Below are 24,670 nucleotides of genomic sequence, written 5' to 3'. Positions count from 1 at the left end.
TTTCTATTCTAACAGCAGCTCTGCTGATTGCCCAAACCACACCATACCCACTTTCTTAACCAGAAATCAGCAGGCGTTAATGAAAAGTGTTAAAGACACATTAGCACCTGCTTTAAGGTTTCTAATTGTATAATCAGAAGCAGTAAAAAGAAGGGAGGGAGCAGTGCTTTATAGAGAGATGAGCACTCCAAGGAATGCTGTGTCCTGCATGAGTGCTGGCAGGCAGACAGTTCTCAAACTCGTCCTTCACCACCGTGTGGAGGTGTGGAGGGCGCCTGGGTGGCTCCAAGTCTGAAAGGCGGAGAGGAACTCAGAGAGGTGGCAGGGTTCCCCTGCCCGGCCTGCTTCTGCCTCAGCATTGTCCACCATCTGGCTCTCTCTCACTGTGATTCAGCGACCATCAAGGCCCCTCAGGCCATGTTCATCCACCCAGAGGGGTTTTGTGTGTTGATTTTTGTTGATTTGTTTTTACAAGAAGACACTCTCCGTCCACTTTCCCTGGTCAAGATGATTACAAAGAATTTGTGTTACTGTACTCAGTTGTCAACACATCCTTTGCCTCTGCACCTGTTCCCTGTGAAGCCAGGACTGGGGGCAAAGTCAAAGGTGATGCTTTATTCTAATCCAAGCCTCTTTGCAGTGAGGAGGTTCTGACTCACTGGTCTGGGGCTGGCTCAGCAGTTCTGGGCTCTGATGACTCGCATGTACAGACATGGGTAAGTTCTGCTACAGAAACGATTCTGGAGATTTCCTGGCCCATTTCCAGGTCTGGAAACTCCCCTTTGCCAGGTCCTATCCTTGACTTTGCCAGAAGCAAACCCAACTCTTGCCCCAGTCAGAGTCCCTGGGAAGCCAAATGAGAAAGACTGTCCGTTTTTCACCTACTTAAAGCCTGCTACCCCATTCCAGCCAAAGGAAGCTGTTTAAAAACACACACAAAAACTAACAAAAGGCTCCCATTGCAAATGTGCCCTGGGCAGAAATGTGGCTGGTTCTCTTTTTTGCCCCCTGTCAGGGCATGGTGAAGTATTAAATAGCACAGACTCCAAGATCACTTCCCGAATCCCCAGGTGTGGCCATACAGTGACAGGAGGCTGAAAGCCAGAGGACCTCCACCTGCAAACGGACTCTTCTTCCACGTCACCTTTAAATAAAACACTTTCTGAAAATCAAGTCTGCTGAGAAGGAACACAGGTTGCCATCCTGAGACAGAAAAGCTGAATGCCACAGGCTGAATGCCAAAGAGAGTTCCAGAAATGGCTGGGTGACAACCAAGGAGAAACCATGCTGCCTTCCACAGGCTGGCTGCCTCTGAGGGGCCCGTGGGGTTAGCTGCATACACCCTGGGTGTCTGCTAATCAGCCAGGTTACCTTACATCTCGCAAGCTCTGAAACACAACCGCCATTCACCAAAGGGACAGACCTGCTTTCTACAGCAGACTGGCCTGGGGAAGGGGTTTGGAAGGAACTACTGGGAGATGAGAGAAGAAAGAGCATGGAGACTCCTGCAGAAGGGCCAGAACCATTGCTCCCAGAAGTCTGGGGCACGCTGGCCAGAGAGGGAAGGTGGCAGGTGAGGGGTGGGGGGCGTTCTGGGGAGATGGGATGGAGATTGACATCCATTTCCGACAGCAGCTTCATGCCCTATGTCCCACTCTCCCTCAGAGAGTGGTTCATCCCTTCCTTCAGGGACATTCATAACATGAAGCAGAAGTGAAATGGAAACCAAAGCAGCAGAATGAAAGAAAGAATGAACTAGAAGCAAACTATGACCTCCCCACATAGCCTGCCTTTGTACCCCAGACAGACCTCAGGGACATGCTCCTCTGGCCTTCGCCATAGCTCCTTCTCTCCCCAGTGAGGCTGCGTGAAAATCAGTCATCTTTTGATTTAAAAAGTCATTATAACCACTGCTCAGACATCTGTGAGTAGCAAACCAAAGATCAAGCCCACCTTCCAAAGACTGTGACCTATCTAACCACAGTGCCTCAGTCACCATGACTGTAAGATGTAGCAGCTTTTCCAAAACGGATGACAGAGGAGAGAGAAGGCGACTGAGCCGAGAGAGGCTGTAGTGGTGTGGCCGGCGCTGGGCCTGTGCTGCAGCTGGCCAGGAGGTAGAGTGGTTGCTCTCCTTTGCTCACTCTAACCACCATTCCACCATCATCACTCTTTTTCCCCTCTTGCCCCATCCCCACCTCTCCTCACGCTATCACAGGATCCCCTACCCTCCAGTTGGGCTCCTGTTTCCTGTCAGGGCAGGCAGACTCCTCATTTATAAAACCACACACTTCCTCCAGGAAATAGTCTTTGGTCAAAAGTCACCTACAAACACCTTCCTCTCTTGCCTTCTCCTCCTTCCCTTAAGGAACAGTCGCGTTCTTGAAAGCCCAGTGCTATTTGCCCGCACATCATGTTCAGGCACATGCCCCGCAAACCCACCCACAGAGCCACCCTCTGGGCACACACATCCCGGGCATCGCCACCGTCACCACCACCGCCACCGCAGCCTCCCTTCCCGCTGACACCAGGCAGGGTGGTCCCGGTGCTGATGAGGGCCCTGTGATTGACAGGGAGGAGAAAACTGTGTGATGGCTCAGGCACTAGTGCAAACCTGAGAGCAGCAAGGGAGGTCATGGAGAGCCAGACGAGGACACCTGAGAGACTAAACAGGCAGGGCCCTGAGGGTTCCTCCTCATTAGCCTACAAGTCCAGGAGCAGCGTGAGAGAGCTGGAGGACTCCTTGGCCATTCTAAGTTGGTGTGTCTGTAAAAACTAAACAAGTGTCCTGTGTATGCCCAGAATTAAACCCAGGCCCGTTTGCAGGCATCCTAACTGGCCGCTCCATCATGGTCAGGGCTGGGGGAGGGGAAGGAGTCGCTCTTGCCTTCCTCCACATCCAAAACAGGGAGTTTCTCTTCAGCAGATGAGTTCTGAAGCCTGAGTGTCCCGTACAGGCAAATAGCCTGTGGTCTAGAGATGAGAGGTCATTCTCTTCGTGGGCAGGGGACCAGAGTGGGGCGTGTCACCGCACAGGGTCCAGACCTTGCCCCAGGCACCAGGCCAAGAGGAGTTGCTGTGCAAAGCCTGGCACATGAATTACTAGTGAAGGGAACATGAAACTCCAGCTCGGGACAGCACAGAACAGTGAGACGAGAGGGAGAAAAACACATCAGTTTTAGGGGTTTGGGCAGCTCTCTTGACCTAGAATGAGTGGGGGTGGGGAGAGGGAGGCTCTGAGAGAGAGGGAACCGGAGCAGGGCCATTAGGACACCCTGGGATTACGTCAGCAAATTATCTGGAAAACATTTGTCCCAGCTGAGTCACCACGGCTCTGACAATGTGCTCCCGTCGTCTGGGTTCTGGGAGATGTGGGGCTGGCTGTCGCACTTGCTCAATTTAGAAACAAATGCTCCTCCTCGGTGAGGCAGTCCCTCCAGGTGCCCAGGCACGCTCCTCCATGCCCGTCCTCAGGCAGGGCTCTGCCTTCTCTCTGCCGCAGAGCCAGTCCACCCGCCCCGGGCTGGGCACTCCCTGTGGGCACAGCCCCTCACAGAGGAAAGAGGACATCTGGAAGGAGACCTGGGTCTGGCCTCAGTGACTTTGTGTCTGGAAAAAGCCTGGCTTTGGCCCCAAGGGGTCGGGGGTGAGACACTGCCCTCCCTCCTGGGGGAGCTCCCAATCTAAGTGAGTTCAGCCAGCTTGCAAAGTGCTGCTCTGCAAACTCCCCCAGCAAAGGAGACCCACCATCCAGGCCCTCACGAAATTCACTGTGCATCCAGGAGAGCCTTGTGGAGAATCAGAACTCAGAAGGCACTGGGCCCATCACTGCTGTGTGAACATTTTCTAGATTCAGAAGTTTTATCCAAATTTTATTCAAATTATTTTGTGCTACTTAGGTGATGCTGGACTTTTAAGAAGGAAATTCTTAAGAAGTCTTTTTTATCCGAGATGAGATCGAGTGGAACACATTAGGGGAGTAGGGGTGCAGGAAGGGGGGGAGGGGTGTCCTTTTAGTAAAAGCTACAGTGGCAAACTGGTACAGAGATTATCTGCAACGAGTGAGTGTATTCACCAAGGTTACACACTCAGCAACAAAAAGCCTGAGGAAGTGATGTTTTTTGTCCTCATCTCCCACGTTCAGAGAAAGAAAATAGGGTCTGGAAGGGAAGGTTTGAAAGACAGAGACTTTTATCTTTGGTGTTTGTGGCTGATGAAAACAGCAAGGGAGAAGTAGAAGTTTCGAGAGATAAGTGTGCTTGGGGCACTGTGACTTCCAATCTACGCAAGACTGAGGGCAAACAAACCAACAGGAAGGATATTTTTTTAATTTAAAAAAAAAACTTAACTTTTAAAAAGAATGTTGAGAACTGACTTAGACATACCACATTATTTAGGCATTTGTTTTTCCCAAAAATAGCAACACTATAAAATGCCCAGTTTCAACTGGCAGTTAATACCCAGGCTATTTTCACAAATGTTATTTTATTAGATATTTACTACAGTTCTCGATGATAAATGATAGGAAACCCACTTTGTGGTTTAGAAAAAACAATTGTTGCTTAGGGTTACTTAAGTTTCAGTGTTTCAGTAACATTTTAAAAAATAAAACCTGGAAATTCCAAGGTCTAATGAGTGAGGAAAGAGCAGAATATTTTCATTTGAAGTCTCTTCACAAAAATCCATCTATGTCTTCTTGGGCAGCTAAGCTAAGGTATCCCACCACTTGGTGGCAGCATATCTAAGTTGCCAGAAGTGTATATAATAAAGGCAGTGTGCCTACAAAATTAGTGTCGTAACATAAAATGTCAATATTCAATATATGCTAAAAACATACACAACCCCAAACACCAGTGAAAGACACTTGATAAGACTTAACCAATGGCAGGTGAAGAGAGAAATACAAAACATGCTGAAAATGATCATATAAGGGGAAGGGAGGAACAGCCCCAAGTCTGGAACCCACCAAGTGAAAAACACGCCATTCTTCCCTCATCCTTGGCTGTCTCTCCAGCATCTTTCTTCACGGAACTCCTTTATTTCCAACATCCTAGCAAAACGAGTCTGGACCAAATTTAAATCATCCTGATGCCCTAGCATGAGTTCCAGAAAAACCTGAATGTGCTAGGACTTATTTCACTGGACATGCTGAAGTTTACCTAATCTAAGTGGAACCAGAAACATGAGCTTCCTAATGAGCCTGCTGTTGGTGAGCCTCAGACTTCTGGATCTTAAAAAAAAAAAAAAAAATTAAAATCACTACACCTAAGCTTCAGAGGCTCCTTCAACATTGCTGCCCAGAATACAAACTCCAAGGAGGCCTCACTTTCTTGGTGGAAGGCAGATAAGGGCCTCAGTCCGATGAGCTCAGAGGAAGTTAAAGTAACTTGGGGCCAAGCCAGAAGCTGACAATCAACACCCAGAGGCAAAACTAAAAACTCAGGTGAAAAAAAACAACAACAACCATTAAGTCTATCTAGATTTCATTTTAGATCTGAACTTTAATGTATGGTGCCCATTAAGAGGCCAATTAGTTAGGGAAAGTAAAAAGAATGCTAACCTCCCGGACGCCACAGGGCAGGCGTGAGGACCAATTACTCTATCAAATCCAGGCTCAGGTTTAGGTGCAGTACACAAGGCCCTTCGTCAGGGTTTCTTGATGATCATGATAGTACTGTTTGCACAGTGGGGCCTGGGCAACGATGAGCAATAAACTTAAACTTGGAGAAATTAGTAAAGGCACATCAGAAAAATACATTTGGAAATTTGGAAAACAATTTGGCAATGTGTTATCACCAGTCTTAAAATAATGTCCATGATTGCCACAAACCTATCCCAAAGAAGCCTTCTAAAAGGTAGAAAAAAGTTTATAGACAAAGATGTTAACTGAGAGTTATTTATAGCAATGAAGTTTTGGAAATAACTTAGACATCAAATGATAGGGTTATAATTAAAATATGGTGCATTCAAAACACACTATTACACATAAAAAGTTTTTCATGTTAAGAAAATATTATTATTGTATAATGCAAAGTGGAATAAAACAAGAAGCAAAATTAAATAAACAACAGAATTCAAGTTTGTTTATAAAAAGCTATAAAGAGCCACAGATGTGACTGGTGTCCGCCACCACCTCCCATCCCCATGAGGTGGCTACTAATCACCTGAGACAGAAGTGAGGTGATGTGTGTGTCCACACTGGCACTGGCTGCAGGGGCACTTGCAGGCTTGTAAAAGGTGCTGTATAGATTAATTATTAATGATAATCAGAGCCCAATAGCCCCCAGAGCAAGAGCCAGGAGGCCTGGGGGCAGGCACACACCCAGGAGCCAGTGATGTCAAATTCTGAAGAGATCTAAGGAGAGATGATCTGAGAGCAATAAGGACTAACACCCCTCTGTGAATCCGACCCAGCCTTTCAAAAGCCTCCACCTGGCAGCACTGCCTGACACAGAGAAGATTCTGGAACTTTGGAACTGCAGGGTATTGAGAGCAAGGCTTTAGTGCCAGCACTTTATTCTAAGCTCTTCGCTGAATCAACGCTGGACTATAGTTTACCCTGATGGACTCTAGAGAAAACGGTGCCCATTTCTCTAAGACGTGTTTCTCATAAGCGAGCTTGCCACTTCCTGGCATTGGGGGTGCTGTCCACAGCAACACTGAGCTGAGTTTATTTTCTCAAGCCCCTTCCTGTTCCGTCCTGGGATCCACCTTGTGAGCTGGGGACAAAAGGAACCATTTATCCAGACACAGATTTGCAAGGGCAGCTATTCCATCTAATATTTTCCCACCATATTCTCTATGTCAAGCCTGGATTCTGGAACCTGTCTCTGCCAGGAGTGCAAGGGATGAAGAGCAAAGTGGGAAAAGTGAAGAGAGGCCAACAATGTCAATTATAGCAGAGTGATGCTACCGGGTAGCAAGAGGTCGCTGAGTGTCCCCTCCTAGCAGGTGAAGGGCTCGATGACCTGTTCTGCATGCATTGCATAGTCACCTTACGGCCCCTGAGACATAAACAGCTTTCGTTTTTCCAAGGTGAAGACTTCCCCTGCATCAGACTGAGCTGCACCCTCCCAGAGTGGACCTAAGAATTCATGTACAGAAGAGCGTGACCAAAAAGTGTGACTGAACTCATTTCAGCCTGTCAGTCAAAGGCTGTCATCCTGACCTCATGAGCCACCTCAGGGTGAGCCACTGCCCAGAAGTCTCATGGTTCTGAAAAGTCCTCCCTTAGGATACCTGGAAAATGGGTTCAAAGGTCTTCTGGTCTATGATGATTCCAAACGAGATGGGACATTTTCCAAGTATTTATTTGCCTGATTATCAATGGTGAGTTTTCACACTTGTTTGCTTCCTTTTAACACAATTTCCTGAATGCCCATCAAATGCCCCATATTATTGTAAGGCCCTGGGGACACTGTAGTGTCCAAGATGCATATTCACAGCTTCCCCAAACTTCCGATCGGGTAGAGGATAAAGACAAGCCTACAGGAACTCTAACGAACTATGTGATGGGAGACGAGTTTGTTTTTTGCTTTCCAATCCTTTGCCCATTAGGAGCCAGCAAGTACATGGAGAAGGCAAAATCGTTTCATGATTAGCTAAAACCAATTTACAAGGTGAAATTGCTATTCTAATTTGTAGAGCACATCCAAAGCCAATCGTTAAATATGTTTAGACTTTCTGCTTTCTAGGACGACCTGCTCATATGTTTCTGCACGTATAGATGATATGAGATTGCCCACATTTCAGATGTTTTAAAAATATCATTTGGGTGTTAAAAATTAAATGAAAACACACATAGGCATAGAAAAGAGGGTGAGTCAAATGTCTTTAAGAGTCCAGCTTTGAGAAATTGGTTCAGGATAAAGATATGGTTTAATTCAAAGACACCTTGACCTGAAAAATATGTTCACCTCCCTAACCTATCAAAAAAGGAAAAAAGAACTCAAAACCACAACATGATTTTCAAAACTCAGTCCACACAAATATTCATGCTTAAAGATGCCCCTTATGATGTTACTTATAATATAAGAAGTTGGTAAGACCCTAAAAGCTCATAAATAGGAGAATGGTTGAGTAACAATTAGGTAGCAATTAAAGAGATGTAAAAATCTTTCACTGGCTTGCAAAAGAAATGCTTCTTATGCCAGGAAAAAGGCAGAATACAAAATAAAATTTTATTTTAATTAAGTATTTTTTTAAAAAATCAAGGATAACGAAGACACTAGAGCAGCGGTTCTCAACCTATGGGTCACGACCCCTTTGGGGGTCGAACGACCCTTTCACAGGGGTCACCTAAGACCATTGGAAAAAACACATATTGAATATATAATTACATATTTTTTGTGATTAATCACTATGCTTTAATTATGTTCAATTTGTAACAATGACAATACATCCTGCATATCAAATATTTACATTACGATTCATAACAGTAGCAAAATTACAGTTATAAAGTAGCAACGAAAATAATTTTATGGTTGGGGGTCACCACAAATGAGGAACTGTATTAAAGGGTCACGGCATTAGGAAGGTTGAGAACCACTGCACTAGAGTATCAACAAAGGTGCCTCTACATCACTGACATGGCAGTGACTCCACAAATGAGATTTGGTGTTAGAGAACGTCGGATCAAATCCTGGCTTCACCACTTTCTACTTGACTTGCTTTGGGACAATTAGTATTCTCCCTGAACCTTGCTTTTCTGTTCTGAAAAATGGGGCTCATAGCAATACCTGCCTCATAGAACTGTTTTTAATAATTTTTTAAAATAATAGATAGTATTATGCTAAGGGAAATAACCAAGTCAGAAAAGAAAGACAAATATCACATGATCTCACTTATATGTGGAATCTAAAGAACAAAATAAACTGACAAACAAAACAGGACCAGAGGCATGCATACATGGAATAGACCGACAGATCTCAGAAGGGAGGAGAGTGGGAAGGATGCGAAGAGACCAACCAAAGAATATATATGCATATATGCAGCCCATAGACACAGACAATAATGTGGTGAAGCCCTAGAGGGGGTGGGGGCAGGGTGGAGGGAGGCAAAGGTTGGGGGGAAAAGGGAGACATCTGTAATAGAGTCAACAATTAAAAAAACATAAATAAAGAATATATAATAAATGTTCAATAATGAAAGCAATTATATGTGTATACATGTGATTAAACTTTATGGGTGTATAATTTAACAAACTTTCCACAATGTAAATATACTATGTATTGTATCAGAAAAGGATAAATATACACTTTTAAATTTTACAATGAAAAACAAATCAGAATCCCAGGTGTTAGACTGTCTTTGAATAAACAGGGTTAGTTCCTCGTAAAGCAATGTACTGGGCTTGTCATGGGTGGTCATGATTAATTTATCTGAACAAGAATTAATTGCTGGTAAGAATAATTTCTTATCTTTTTAGAAAAGTTTTCAATAAAATAATCAGAGAGGGGGGAAAGTGAAAAGCTCTAAAGAGATGAAGGAAATATGTCAACATATTTAACTATATCTCTAGATTCTAGTTACAAGCATTTTTAAAATTCTTAATATTCTTCTGCACTTATCTATAATAATAAAAGCATAAAATGCAAATAGACCAAATGACCGAACAGCAGAACGACTGTCCTGACGACCTTCCTGATGACCACACTATGACACGTGCTGGCGCCAGGCCAGCCAAGGTGGGTGCAATGCGATTGGTCGGGGGGATCCCACCATCACCCCAAGATCGCCCCACAGAGGGAGGCCTAGGCCACCGGGGTGATTGATGTGGGGGGGCAGGGGGCACTCCGTGATCACCCCGCAGAGGGAGGCCCAGGCCAGCCAAGCGATCGCACCCCACGCCTGTCACCCAGTAGAGGGAGATGACCAGTGGCAGGGGAGGGGGGACAGTGCCCCACAGATGGCAAGCAGTGGCGGGGCCAGCTTCCGGCATCCGGGGGAAGGAAAACCCCAACGAGCACTGATGGCCAGCCAGGCCTAGGGACCCTACCCAAGGTGTCCCTGATTGCAAGAGGACGCAGGCTGGGCTGAGGGACATCCCCCCTCCCGTGCACAAATGTCATGCACTGGGCCTCTAGTTTTCTATAATAAAGAAATACTTTTCTAGTTACTAAAAGAAATAAAGATTTTATCACATCACTAGGTATATATATATATATATATTCATTCATTCATTATTTATTACAAGCCTACTAGGTGTTACTGATCTTGCTGCAATTACTATTATTCCTACAGACGCTAATCCTAACCTGAACCATCACCCTAACCCTGAGTTTGACAAAGCAGTGCTAAGGACAATGAGACAAGTGACAGACAAGGCAAGGGAAAGAAACTGCCATTTGCCACCGGCCCCTTCTGTGTGCCAAGTCCTGAACTGGATATGTTTCTCATGTAATCCTCACTACCACTGTGTTTGAGAATAGATTCATGTCTTTTACAAGTGAGCAAATTTGTCAGCAAGCAAGCACAGCTTTCCTCCTACAGGGGATTCTGGGGTTCATTCTTTCTAGGGTGCAATCCCCTACATAATTTCCAAGGGTCCTTAGTTTTCCTCAAATTCCTCCTCTACTCGTCCACAGTTCCACTCCCTCCTAAGGGTCACATTGAAGACATGTGTGAAGGAAAACAATAACCCCTCTCCATCAGGAATGCGTATGTCCAATGCTGGGCCCTTGATTTATCACCTAAATCATTTACTGGTTCCTGGAATTACCAGGCTGCTTTTCATTGTTACTTCATGACCACATGGTTTCCACCTTTCATTGTCTAGGTTATTGTTCTCCAGGGAATCACAAATGCTTATCTCTGCATTTGAAACATCGCAGCTGGCTCCCCTTCAACCCCCACACAGTTGGTTTCATAGGATTTCCATGAGCCCCTCAACCCTCAGCCCCATCCAGACTGTGCTGGCACAGCCCTGTCTGGTCCAGCAGTGGCATGGTCAGGGCAGCGGACCAACTTCCAAATGGGGGTCAGCTGGCGGCTAACTAATGCCAGAATTATGCTTCTGACGCCAGAGCTGTGCAGGAGGTAGAACCAGGCAGGCGACTGAGTGAAAGAAATATCCAGACTGAAGGAAACTGAACAGGATGGCCATCCCTGGTATACAGTGGAGACCCCACTAGTACCTCCAATACAGGCTTTGAATTCAGGGCCCCTGCTACTGACGGTCCTTTACTCATCTCTTTAAATAGTTTCCATGGTCTTCGGTGCTTTTGCTTTTTCACAACATCTCTTGATGTAATCTGGTCAGTAAAGCATACTTGACTATCAGCTGCAGATGAACATAAATGAGCAGTGTTTACTTGTATAAAGCTGAACACAAACACCTGGGGGAGGAAGTCTAGGGTTTCCCGCACCTCCTCCATTGTCCTGCACATCCACACTCACCATCACTGCCTTGGCCAGCGGAAACCCAGGTGTGAGACAATCGCCACCTGCACTTCCCACCTGCATCAACCTTCCCACTTAGAGTGCTGAGAGAACCTTAGAGAAAGAAGGTCTGATGCACAGGTAGCCCACCATCATTACATGTGTCTGACCCCTCATCTCTTTACCACCCTCTTTCGTTGTCCTGTTCCAATCCAATCCTTAGCCCATCCATCAGAATCTACCTTCCTACTCTCCCCAATTCTATCCCCTGCACTCCATTACTATTGCCTCCTTCACTCTGATCTCCTCATCACATAAAAGCTCAGGTTCTGGTACTAGAACACCTGGCTCCAAATTACTGGCTGTGTGTGCATAGATAAGTTACCTAACCTCCCCGAGCCTAGTTTCCTCATATGTAAAATGGAATAATACCCACCTCAAAGGGCTGTGAGAATTAAGTTAATGCATGTAAAATACTTGTCAAAGCTCATTGAGGTCAATTAAAGATAATAATCATGGCTTGTAGATCAGTTCCAGAAGTAGGAAACATTAAGTGCGTTTTTTCCCATTCAAAATTATGTGTAAAGATTCATCCATGTTGTTGCATGTTATAATAATTTTAAAAAGTGGCTCACTAAAAACTACATGACATGATACCATTTTTATAAAGCTCAAAAACAAGCAAAACTAAACAATATATTTTTATGAAAACATGTGATAAACTATACCAAAAAATAAAATAAGGGTAGACACAAAACTCAGAATAGTGGATATTTTGGGGGATGGAAAGAGGGTCAAGGTGGGGAGAAGTCCCAGATAGCTTCAAGAGCAGTGGGGATATTCTGCTCACGAAGTTGGAGGGTGGGGGTCTCAGGTGTTCATTTTAGTGTCATATTTCATAACTTACATATACATCTGTTTCTTCATATACAGCAACATTACTATATATATGTGTGTGTATACTTATTATTATTATTATTATTATTAAGCTCCTTCAGAGGCAGTCTGACAAGTACTGAGTGCCTGGGTGCTACAGAGAGATTGCAAAATAATTTCTTAACAACACACTTGTGAGATGCACATTCTTTTTCTAAATTAAAGTCCGAATGCTGGACTAAGAAGTGCTGAGTAATATGCCTAAGGTCTCACTCTGTGCCAGAGACCTTCCATATGCCCCTCCAAATCCATTCTCCATCTTCTCCCCTCTGTGATGCTCTGGGAGGCTAACTCACAGGCACCCTGTCACTTGGATTCAGTTGCATTCAGTTGCAATGACAAACAATAACGAGAGGTCAGAGAATAGGAGGACAAGTGGAGTATCAGCTTCCCTTGTCCTCATCATGGAATCACCTGAGTGGCTGGTACCTCTTCACCAAAGGCCACATCTGCTGTCAGCTCTCTCTCCAGATTCTAGGCACCGCTCCTCACATTATTGTTCCTTCAGACCCAGAAGTAGTCCTGCCTCCCTCTCTGCTGTTTCAAGATGTGGGATAACTTGGAAATCCAAACCTTGTTGAATTCCCTGTTCCCTGATGCATTGCTGTAAACTAAGCATGAGGCCCGCTGGCCGCAAGTTTGACATGCTTGCTGTAGACTGTCCCTTCATTAAACTCTCTGAGATTATCCATGCTGAATAGCCATGTATTCCCTGACAGAAGAAGTGGAGCTGTGACCTGAACCCCCATGTCATGCCATTCTAAGATGCCTCTTTTCCTTTAGCTGGGAGGGTGTGTATGGCACCGATGAAGATGACCACTAGTAACAGTAGTTACCATGATTGTGTTCCTTAGCAGCAGAGTAGAACACTATTTGCTCTTTAGGGTTTGTTTTCTGCATAGCCAACAATAGGGAGGTAACGGATATTATTCAGAAATTTGTGTAGAATGTGGGAACTGTAATAGAAATGATAAGCCCTCTATACATAAGCAACAAAATAAATAAAAATGGATATTAAGAATTTTTAGCCCTAGCCCAGAAGTTCAGTGGTTAGAGCTTTGGCCTATACCAAAGAGTTGCGGGTTGGATTCTGGTCAAGGGCACATACCTGGGTTGAAGGTTCAATCCCTGGCCCACATGTGGAAGGTAACGAATCAATGTGTCTCTCTCACATTGATGTTTCTCTTCCCCTCCTTCTCTCCCTCCCTCTCCTTCCCTGTCTCTCTCCCCAAGCCCCTCCTTTCCACTCTCTCTGAAAATCAATGGAAAAATATCCTTGGGTGAGGATTGAAAAATAATAAATAAATAAGGTATGTTTTAGGCCAATGCTCTCATTGGTCCTGTTTCTGGGCTTTCCATCATTGCTCCCCACATCCTCCTTTAAGGTCAGGACGCCAACAACAAATCTCAGAAAGCCCTTAGAACAAAACACATTCAGTGATGACAGTGCGGATAGCTTGGGCTCTTTCATGCTGAATATAGTGGGAGGAAACCCTTGCAGTTTTTACCTCCTCATATTTTAACTGTCTTTCTGGCTCTCTGCTTATTTCTATTTTTCTGGTGATGCTGCACAAAGATAGTGCTGGCTATAAGCCCAATCTATCTCTAACTGAAATCAGTAGAACAAGAGCAAACATTATCAAATAATAAGCTGTGCATATTGGCACCTTAGTTTGACTGGCATTGCAGAACGTCCTATCTTAATTTCTTGTCATCTTTCCTCACCAATCTGACACCTGCATTCCTTTCAGAACACTTTAGCATCTCAGCCACGCTGCTAAGAACAGAGTGAAGTGGCAGATACATCAAGTTACTAACAACTGGTGGTGTCCTTAGGAGCAGCAGGAAGATGATCATGACAAAGCAGGATAACAATGATGATGAAAAGGAGGAATTCAACGCAATAAAATGACCCAGGATTTCTTTACTTGATACTTAGAAAATCCTATCTCAAGCATATGACCAACTCCAATAATCATTGTGGGTAGCCTACACACACTGTGAGCTCTGCCTGGGCAATTATTCACTCTCGGGCTAGATTTTCTATCCTGTCTCTGTTTCTAGGGACACTCATCAGCTGCTTGTATCTGAGTATTTCCTCCCCACTCCTTTCATGTACAAGTAACTGCAAGCAGATAGCAGGCCAGAAAAACAAAAAAGCTAGATAAGCATAGGATTGATGACAGTCAGAGAAGATAACAGGAAAACTCATGATTCTTATCCAGGCCCTGGCTTATCATAGGCACTCAATAAATATTTGTTGAATTGAGTAAAAAAGAGTTGTTAGGAAATTTAATTAGAAGATTTTTAAGGTGCCTGGCCAGCGTGTCTCAGTGGTTGAGCGACCTATGAACCAGGAGGTCACTATTGGATTCCCAGTCAGGGCACATGCCTGGTTTGTGGGTTCGATCCCCAGTAGAAAGCATGCAAAAGGCAGCCAATTGATGCTTCTTTCTCATCATCGATGTTTCTATCTCTCTCTCCCTCTCCCTTATTCTCTGAAATTAATAAAAATATATTTTTAAGAAAAAAAATTTTTTTAAAAAAGAAGACTTTTAAGGCTTTCTACCCTGATATTCTGTAATTCCTCAGCACAAAATGAGAGAAAATTTGGAGAAGACCCAGAAGGTATATGCTCAAACTTATTAGGAATAAGAAAGGGAAGTTGGAAAGAACTCATCTCCGGCTATGATGGATCCCAAAAGAGTAACTAGGACTGTTCCAAACTGTCACAGCCAGGATGATCTGGGATGGACCCAGGTGATGTCCCAAAATTCCCACCTGGAGCCCAAGGAGACTAGAAAGCAGTTCTCTTAGTATCTAAGATGCAGACAAGATCTGAAGTGAAATTCTAGGCCTTACTTATTTAGGGAGCCTGAGAAAGGGAGTGTATGTTGGCGGGGTAGTAAAATTCTCTTTTGAGGTCCTAGATTTTATGGTTTTTTTGTTGTTGTTTCTCAGTATTATAGAAACACACAGTTCAGGGCAGGAAAGCTTCCTGGGAACCCAGCCTCCAGCCCCATGGAGGAACTCCTTCTGCAGCATCCCTCACAGAAGGTCGTCCAGTCTCTGGTGGCAGGAAGCTCACTTTCTCCAGAGGCAGCGGCAAGGTTGCTGGACAGCTCCCACATGGTCAGGTTCTTCCTTCCCTTCAGTCCTGATCTCTAACTTCTACCCATTCAGGCTGCAGACACTGTGCCTACTCCCTGATCCCAGTGGCAGCTCTCCTGCTACCTGAAATCGGGAATCACTTTTCTTCCATTTTTGCACTCCTTCCAGAAAACGTCCTTCAATCCTTCAACTGCAGAGACGCAGTTTGCAATCTCTCAATGTGCTGTTCCCTTGACAATACTCTCTAACTGATCACAGTTCATAAAATAGGGCTGGCAGAGTCCAGTGCTGCAGAGTTGGATGCAGCGGTCCTGGCATGGCCTGGCTTTCACAGAGCACAGTGCGACTGTTTCTTCCCATTCATTTCTAAATTATCACCACCATCTGTTTAATCATCTATTCTAGAATGGTGCCCAAAATTGACCATCAAGATAAATGGTTCCAAACTGAACTACCAAACAAAATAGAGACAGACTCACAGATAGAGAGCAGGCAGATAGCTCTTGTGGGGATAGGGGTATTGGGGGATAGAGGGATTGAGCAAAACGAAAAAAATAGATAACTCATAGACATGGACAACAGTGTTGTGATTGCAGGGGGGTGGGGTGGGTGGTGGTGGAAGAGGGCATAGAGGGGATAAATGGTTATGGATAAAATAATAATCCTATATAATAAAAGGGCAATATACAAATAGACAGAACGGCAAAACGACCAGAACGCCTGTGGTCCCTTGCCCCGCTGGGCCCCACCCACCAGCGGGCACTGGGGCCCCTATTGGGGTGGGGCTGCCAGCAAACTGCCCATGGACTCTCACCCCAGCTGGCCCACCCCCGATGGCTGCCATCGGGCAGGCTGGCTGAATCCCACCAGTGCATGAATTTGTGCACCAGGCCTCCAGTAGTAGTAGTAGTAGTAGTAGCAGTAGTAATAGTAATAAAGATAAATGGTCCCTTAGATTCCAGGATCCTCTATCCCTACTTCCTAGTCCTTATTTGCTTGTCTTCTGCTGGCCTGTTCATCTCTGATGCTACCAACTCATATATTACACTGCCCTTTATGGTGACTGGTCTGTACTGGGTAGGGAAATTCCCAGGTTTTCCCTAACTTTCTCAAATATCTCTTCCTTCTCACCATGAATCCTCAAGCTGCCTGGCATATAAAGACTCTAAATAAAGAATGAATAAATGCATGTCAAACGTTGCCTACAAATGATCACACCAGTCTGTAGGGCACCCTCCACTATCACAGGAGCCTGTTCTTTCAGTCTCCTGGTCCGTGGCCCAGAATAGAGCATTTCTTCCATCAGCATCATCCACCTAATCTAGCTTTTCATTTTCACAGCTCCCCTTCTTTCCCAAAGCCATGGCTGAGGAGGAGGGTGGCAAACACTACCTGACATGCTCCGTTCTTCAGTTTCCCTCCCCAGCCTCACTGTCTCCGGAACAGTTCTGTTCTAGGATTTGTTTCCAACAGTCCTCATGTGTGAATTGGAGCCAGCAGAGTGAGGAAGTGGCAGGGTGGGCATGACCAGTTGGTAAACTCTGCAGCCTGCCAGGTACTCACACTCCAGGTGAGCACAAGCCCCCAGGAGAGAGGCAGCAAGCATCCCAGAACAGTTCTTCCCACCGAAAGCGGCAACAGGACTCCTGCATCCCACCTGCCAGAACCTAGGAGAACTTTCTCTGTTCTCAGGAGCCCAGGGTGCCGTGCTTGCGACCACGCTCTGGGAAGCAAAGAGCCTGCATCTAGCATATTCCTTCTGTGGTAATGTGCTGTTTCTCCTTTTTCATGACCTTCCTCTCAGCCCCTCTTGGGTTTCATTCCCCTTCACCCAGCGGAAGTCTTTGCCTTTTTAATTGCTTCCAATCTATTATATCCCATCTCTACTTAACAAGTCAGACTGAATAAAAGTGTTCTTCCAAGTCCCTCACTTTCTATTCTACAGAAAAGATGAGCATACATTAGCTGCAGAGATGTGATAAACATACCAAAAAGGAAAAAAATGAAACCTTCATGTCCCCAGGGATCCCAATTTCTTCTGGCTCTAAAAGAACTGAGAGTCCATTATGGGTCCCCATGAAAACTTTTCCTGTAAATTGATTTAGAAAATACCTGGTTTTATGCCTGTTCCTGTACCAGGGAAAGGTGCTTTTAAGACTGCTTAGCCCCTAGATGGCTAAATTACCTAGATCAATCACGGGTTATTTAGCCTATCTCCCTACCCAAGACAGATGGGAATACTTCTGAATAAAGACCTGTACAAAAGAAGTCTCATATTCTGTTCTTCAGCTCAAAGTCTTACATACAAAGTTTAGAAGTTTTTCTTTGACTATTATCCAAATTCTTTTTGTTGGAACATAAGGCCTTTCGTCATTTTTCTAGTCTCCAGTGACTCTTTTTTCCTATCACAAAGGAAAAAAGTAGACACTATTCGATGTCTATTTGTTCACTGCCTTCTTCTTGGAGCTCTTCAGGGTTCCTCATTCTATTCAACATCCTTCCAAGCATTTGATGACTGCTCTTAAAATCCCCTTTACCACCTGCCCATCACCATCCACCAGTCCCTTTACATCTGCCTCCCCTGTGGCTCTTTCAAATGTAGTGCTTGCCTCGCCTGACACCTGCTTCAAGAACTTAATCAGCATGTTCAAGAAGTAGCCAGAGCTGTCCAGCAAAGGCAGTGCTAAGTATATAGCTCCTCTCTGTAACTGACTAATTCTCCTATAAAATGCAGACACAAGATGAAGATTCTGAAAGCCATGGGCACTAATTCTTATTTGCCACACAAACACTGGCCAGGCTCCAGCCCCACTAGGAGACAGAGAACAGAGTTCTCATCTCTGTGAGGGTGCAGAGAGCCCTGGGGCACCAGTCAGGAGGACCTAGTCCTGGGCCCAGCTCTGCCACTGACACCCATACGCAACTTTCTCCCATCTGAACCCTGCTTCCTAAGCAGACCACAGCACACATTCACCTGCATTACTCCCGGGGCTCTTCTGGCTCTCACATTCTATGGTTCTCTCATTAGGCAGTGACTTCTCCTCTCCCTCCTTAAAAGACATGGACCACTACACATATATACATATACCATGCTCTTGGCATGTGTCCCTCCACCAACCTCTACGGCCAGCACCACCTAGAAACACTCAGAAACCAGGGTTTCTCAATCTGTTTATTTTATTATCATTGTCCTTGCCCCCCAATAAAACTGTCTATACTTTTTTCCTTAATCATCCACCCAATGAAATATTAATAATTCAAATATACAATATATCTGTTTACATGCTGTATGTAGAGCTGTGCTTAATGCATAAAGGAGCAAGCTTTTTGCTGCCCCCAGCACCAATCCCCCTTGGTGGCGCTATTACCTCCCTTGAAAACGTATGACTCCTAGATTGAGCTGAAGGCTGCCTCTTGAGTGATACAAGTGGAGTTATTTGACCCAAACTCCAAAAGCCAAAAACATATTCACAAGCCACAGGTTTTAAAAACAATCCAATACACAAGCCAGAGTGTAATCAGTCAGAGTTCCCATTTCCCCAAAGTAAACAGCAGAGCCCCCAGCCCCCCTCCCCAGGCCACGCTCCCCTGTTCCAGTCCTGGTCCTCTGAGCCGGGACCTTCGCCTCTGCCTGCAGATCTCTCTTCCAGCTCCCACTCCACTCACAGGAATCCCAGAAGTAACAATGGGACTGACGGGAAGGAGACGGACAATGGCTGATGATGTTCCAAGAATAATTAGAATCCACTACGAGGACAGAAACACCCCTGGCCTCTGCCAGGGGTGGAGGCTCATTCCAACTCCCCTGCATCAGCCCAGATGCCCTCCACCGTCCCCTGCAGGGCATGCCCCTTCACCTTACCTTGGCACGCTGGCCAAATAGGTCACGAGTTTCCGAAGGTCTTCCTGTCTTATTCTGTCATGATTGCTGCGGGCAGGGAAGGTCAGGATGGGTCCGCCTCGTTTATCCCGGCCCCCTGCAGGGAAGGAGAGGGGTGAGTATGAGAAAACCAGCCAGAGAGCGTGCTGCAGAGGGAAGAGTTCCAGCTGCATGCTGGATGAAACGGGCAGGAGCACGGTGCCCACAGAACCCTGGTCGCCTCGGACAGGGGCGTGGGATTTGGCTGCGGTAACACGTGTGACCTTGGGCGAGTCTTTTGACTCCTCTGATGCCTCACCTGCAAAATGCAGATGAAAATAAAAATGACCACGTTACAGGGCTGCTGTAAGGACGGATGAGGGCATGTGGGAAAGCACTTCGAGAAATAAAGCTCTCTACAAATGCGAAATAATAGTGAAGGCGGTGTAACTCTTCTTATTGAGAAAGCAAACCCTTGCCAGTCTTCGGAAATTTAAGCTCCAATGTACTTCTCCTCACAGGGCTCTGTGAGGTGGGAGTGCCAGGATTAAGTGACTGCCGTGGCGAGAGCCCCTGAAGCATCCAGCGGGCATCACTGCTGGGAGGATGTAGATTCATAGCAAAGACATTGTTTTCTACACAGTCCAGGATCCGCCCCGCCTGCCTGCCTGAGGTGCCACCTGTCCCTCCTGCGGGAGAAGCACATGAATCTTTAGAGAAACAAGGATCCTCAAGGTCTTAATTGCTACATATGCACTGCACACACTACGATTACAAATGCTTTCTAAATATCACGTTTTTTAGAAAGCTGGAAGGAGTACACTGAAATGATGAGCATTGCTGTTATTAGAAGGCTGGGATTTGACATGATTGCCTTTTCTTTCCTCTCTTTTCCAAGCTTCCTACTCACTATTTCCTCTATGATTTTAAAGTTTATTTAAAAATTTTAAATTCATTAAGGGGTGGTATGATTAGGAAGCAGGGCCAAGTTTCTCAGGAGAGCTAGATGAGGACAAAGCTAAGGTGCAGCAACCATGACTTCACAGGTACCGACTATCACACAAAGAAAACCTCTGCACCCTGATCACAGACCCCCACCCACATGCTTGTCAGGCAGCCTCTCACACCCTCCAGAGCTGGGCCCACAGGGAACCTAATGTAAGAAGGAGGGGAGGTGGGCATGCCCATGCCCTTCCCCCTGATCCCAGGGAAAGAAGCTGAAAGCTTGACCCTTGGAAAAAGGATCTCTTGCAAGCAAAGGTAGAGCCCAAGTGTGAGTGCATGAATGTTTCCCTGTGACTGTGGGGTCCCGAAGTCACACAGGCAGAGGGGAGGCTCGACAAACAAACCCCAACCCATTCCAGAACAGAGGAGATAAGGAGGCTGCAAGGAGAAAAGGATCACATAAGATCAGGGCCACTGAGAAACGTGCTCTGATGAAACACTGTCTCAGCACGGCCCCCTCCCCCTGCCCCACACCAGGGCAGACCTGTGTAGAGATACCAGAGCTGAATCCAGGCCCCCAGCTCCAGACCTGCCACATCGCACACCCTGGTTCTTTGTACAAATAACCACCCTCAGCTCATCTGCCTTGGAAGAGTCCCCAGCTCCCGGCTGCCTTCCAGGTAAAGAAAAGGAAGCAGAAGGACTGAATGGAAGGTTTCCTGAGAGCCAGGAGGTCCCCACACGCTCCACCTTCCCCTCCAGCTTCGACCTCACTCAACGGGCTTTCACTCAGGTGGTGCTTTTAACGGCAACTGTTGCCTTCCTTCCTGACTGCCATGGACAGCTTAAGAGAAGAGCCATGGGAACAAGGGAGCCAAGGCTGGTCTGGTTGGCAAAGGCTAACTAAGCAGTTTGGAGGGCTGTTGGCAGTGTCCTCCCCGAGCCAGAGCCAGTTCTGTCCTTAGAGACAGAAGTTTCACAAAATCATGGCTGGGAAAGGGTCCAGATGGCAGGGGAGGGGAGTGAGGGGAGAAAGCCTGAGGCAGTGCAATCCCCTTCCTTCAGGAAGCGTAGATAAGGAGTCAGGAGGGGGCAGCAGGATCAAGCCAGATATTTTTCAGAAAGAAGAGGACCTTCCAAGATTATAGGAAGAAGAGGAGGAATAAGCCCAGAGGAAGAGAATCACTATGCTGGCAAGAGTGGGGTAAGGGATGGAGCAAGGTCTCACTCAGAGCAGGTACCAGGGGGGCTGGGGTTCCTGCAGCAGGTGAATAGAATGCAAAGAGGGAGGAGGAAACAGGAAAGTATAGGGAGGGAGGGGTTTAGCCTGCATGGGGAACACAGTTCTTTAAGTGAAATGGGAGATAAGATCACCTGCCAAGGGTCAGGGAGGCTTGAGGTGTGGGGAGAGAGGTGGAATGGGCCACTGTTGGCAAGTGTCCCAGAGAAGGAAGACTGGGTGTGATATAGGCTTAAGGGAAGGTGGCAGGGTATAGAGGCGTAGTGAGGGCTCTGCTGAAAGGTCTGGCCATGGTGCCCATGCCAGGCTCTAACATGAGCCAAGGCAGAGTGGAGCCAATGCCTGGAAGTGAGTGGAGCAGGGACCACTGAGGGTAGAAAACATCCTGCTGGATTATGAGCTCCCAGGGAAGCGGGAACGGCATGCTTTGTTCATCTGCTATCCATATTCTCCCAACTGACAGGGGATTGTCAGAAAGGGTCAAAGGTAAGAGCTGAAGGCCACAGGCAGATACGTGAAGGGTCAAGGTCTTGGATGTGCATGGCCATGGTAGGGAGGTGGAGGGCTTTGCTGCCAAGGAAGCTAAGCAACCACAAAGCTATAGAATTTGATCGATAACTGACATGGGTGCTAAAGTTACCGACAGGGAAGGCAGAGATGAAAAATGAGAACCCCTTCTGAAGTCACTGTGCATTAGGGCAGTGGGCCCTAGAGGGTGGCAGGCAAAAGTGGCCACGTTTCAAAAAGGTGATGGAGATGGTGGCAGGAACTTCCAAAGCACCATTCCCTTGCCTATCAAGTACCTGCTGTCTATCTACTTGTGCAAGGCTTTGACGATAGAAGCTGCAGGATAGGAATGTAGAGAATAAAGAGGGAAGGGTTTCTCTGATGTTCTAGAGACGGCACTGACCCCCCTCCACTGAGGCCGGGCCAGTCAGGACTGCAGAGGAGGCGGGGCAGGAGCAGGGAGAGTTAAGGCTTCCCTGACCCAGGTGGAGGGGAATGGTGCTTATGTTCTCAGAGGCGGGGGGGTGGGGGGGGGGGGTGGCAGGATCAGACTCCACTCAGAGCAAGCAGATCAGGGTAGTTTTGGGGGGAGACAAGAAAAGCACATCTAAAGAATCATACTAAAGTTTGGTCCAATAACTTTAATTCCGCAAGATGCTCATGGACATCGTAATAATTGTAAGGGGAGGAGGTTGTTCTGCAGTGTGGGAAATGTCCTCATGTGCTCCATGGACGTGTGCTTTAATAAGTACGGCAGGTTTCTAAGAGGGGGGCTGCATTATGCAGTATTTCCCAAACTTATCCGAGTGTGGAACCCCGTTTTCTCTTTTGAGGATCACTGTTGTTCCATGGAACACATTTTGAGAGACATAGCCCTAGAGCACAAAAGACTGAGCCACAGCAGCACGGGTTCCCTGGGAACCATGGCAGAGAGGGACATCAGGAGGTGGCCAAGAGGAGAGTGTGAGCGCACAGGAAGATAACAGGGGTGTAACGGACCCTGCACAAGGAGGCTGGATAAAAGGGATAGTAGGTACGGTGAGTGGGAGGCAGAACACACAAAGGAAGCCAGAGAGAGGGCCAACGGGGAGGCTGTGAATGACGGAGCGGGATGGGGCCTGGCTGGGACAAAAAGGCTCCATGAGGCAGTCCCAGAGCCCGTCACACACGTGCACACGCCCACGTGCAGAAGCTGCTGGGCTGCACTGGATTATTCTAAATGTGTGTTCCCATGGCAGCACTGCGTTCCTATACCCGGGCCCTGCCAGGGGCACAGCATGGGAAGGCGGGCACAATCAACAGTTTTGTTTCTCTGCTCACCACCTGCCTGCAGTCCTTTCTTCTCAGAAAGAAATACAACTGTTGCCCTGCGTTATCTAATTCTGGGTTTCTTTCATTTGTCTTATTTTGTGTTTTGTCTTCTAAAAGCTCAGGATACAAGGAGCTTTCTTATTTGTTTTTGTTTTTTAGATGCAGGCAGTCATCTCCCTGGGGCTCCCAGCATCCTTCCCAGGCACAGAAGGACAATGGTCCCTCAGCCCAGGGGCATAAGACTTACCCCAGGTGCTTTACCGACATGGGCACATGGGCGTGAGCTGTACAGAGCCTTGGTCCTGCTCTGGGAAGCATCTACCTGCCTCACGCCTGACTAGCTGCCTTCCTGGCACCTTGCTTATGGGTGCTCCTTTAGGACAACTCCCTATACTTGGGCAGCTCTTCTCTAGGGCTGGCTGGGCCCTGCCCCAGAGGTCCAGGTGAACCTCTGGGAGAAAAATAAACCATGAAAAATCAAGCAAGAGTTGCATGTCAAAGTGTACCATGTCCACATTCATATACCCAGAACTGATGTGTAAAAAAATGGGGCTCAAAGACTATGCATTAAAGCCAGGAAGGCCTCCTGGAGGAGGCAAAGTGGGAACTGACTTGGAAAGGAGAAGAGAGGCTCAGACTAGAAGAAGGTATGGGGAAGGCACTCCAGGTAGAGGAAGCACCAGGCATGAGAGAATGGGAGGACTAGGAGGATACCCAGGGGACAAGGAGGACATCAGGTTGAAGAGGCTCAGGCCATAAAAAAGAGGAAAAGGTCCAGGCGGGGGGTTCCCCAGAGGGTTGTGGGCCATGTCCTGGGAGGCCAGATGATGGGCAGCAGCAGAAATTAGAGGCAAGTACTGCCCAGTGGCCTCTAGGACTTCTACTCAAGATCTTCCCTCGTGCTCAGCAAGCACTCAGATGCAAGTTTGCAAAGGCTTTGGAAGTTGCCTTACCCCCGTCTCCATTCTGACTAAAATCGCTGACAGTGATTCTGCCAAGGGATCAGCCTGTGTTTCACTCAACAGCTTCAGGGACAGGGGCTCACTACCCAACAGACAGACAAGCACCTAACACTGATGGGACAGGCAGCTTCCTGGTAACGCTCCTCTAACAGCAACAACAATAATGAAATCCTAGCAGTAGTAATAGTAGTACTAATATGGAATGCACGTAGTAGCTTGCAAAGGCTTCCATACTCGCATCTCATACTTTGTCCTCACCTCCCACCCCGACACTCTGAATCACTGGACTTGCTTCTTCCCTCTGGTCAGATGGGAGACACCTGCTGCTTGGTTACCACGCCCCCCTTCCCTCCCTTCTGGCAGCGACCCGCCAGCCAGGCCAGCACTGCCTGTGCAGGGAATCCCTGCACAGTGGGACAG

At 46.7% G+C, this 24,670-nt stretch overlaps 1 protein-coding gene across 1 annotated transcript in view; it reads right to left on the bottom strand.

The window, feature by feature from the left end:
• LOC102761822 (kalirin) overlaps nucleotides 1-24,670 on the bottom strand; it is a gene marked incomplete at its 3' end in the record, with an annotated part of 239,793 nt that overhangs the window by 91,481 nt on the left and 123,642 nt on the right. Inside the window, exon 3 of the mRNA XM_006772901.2 lies at nucleotides 19,289-19,403. Coding sequence (XP_006772964.1) covers nucleotides 19,289-19,403 — 115 coding nt within the window. The remainder of the gene's footprint in view (nucleotides 1-19,288; nucleotides 19,404-24,670) is intronic.

Source organism: Myotis davidii, unplaced genomic scaffold, assembly GCF_000327345.1.
Source record: "Myotis davidii unplaced genomic scaffold, ASM32734v1 scaffold745, whole genome shotgun sequence".
NCBI classification, from domain to species: Eukaryota; Metazoa; Chordata; class Mammalia; order Chiroptera; family Vespertilionidae; genus Myotis; species Myotis davidii.
Note: the sequence above shows the minus strand (reverse complement) of the source record. Positions and strands in the feature narration are given on the sequence as shown.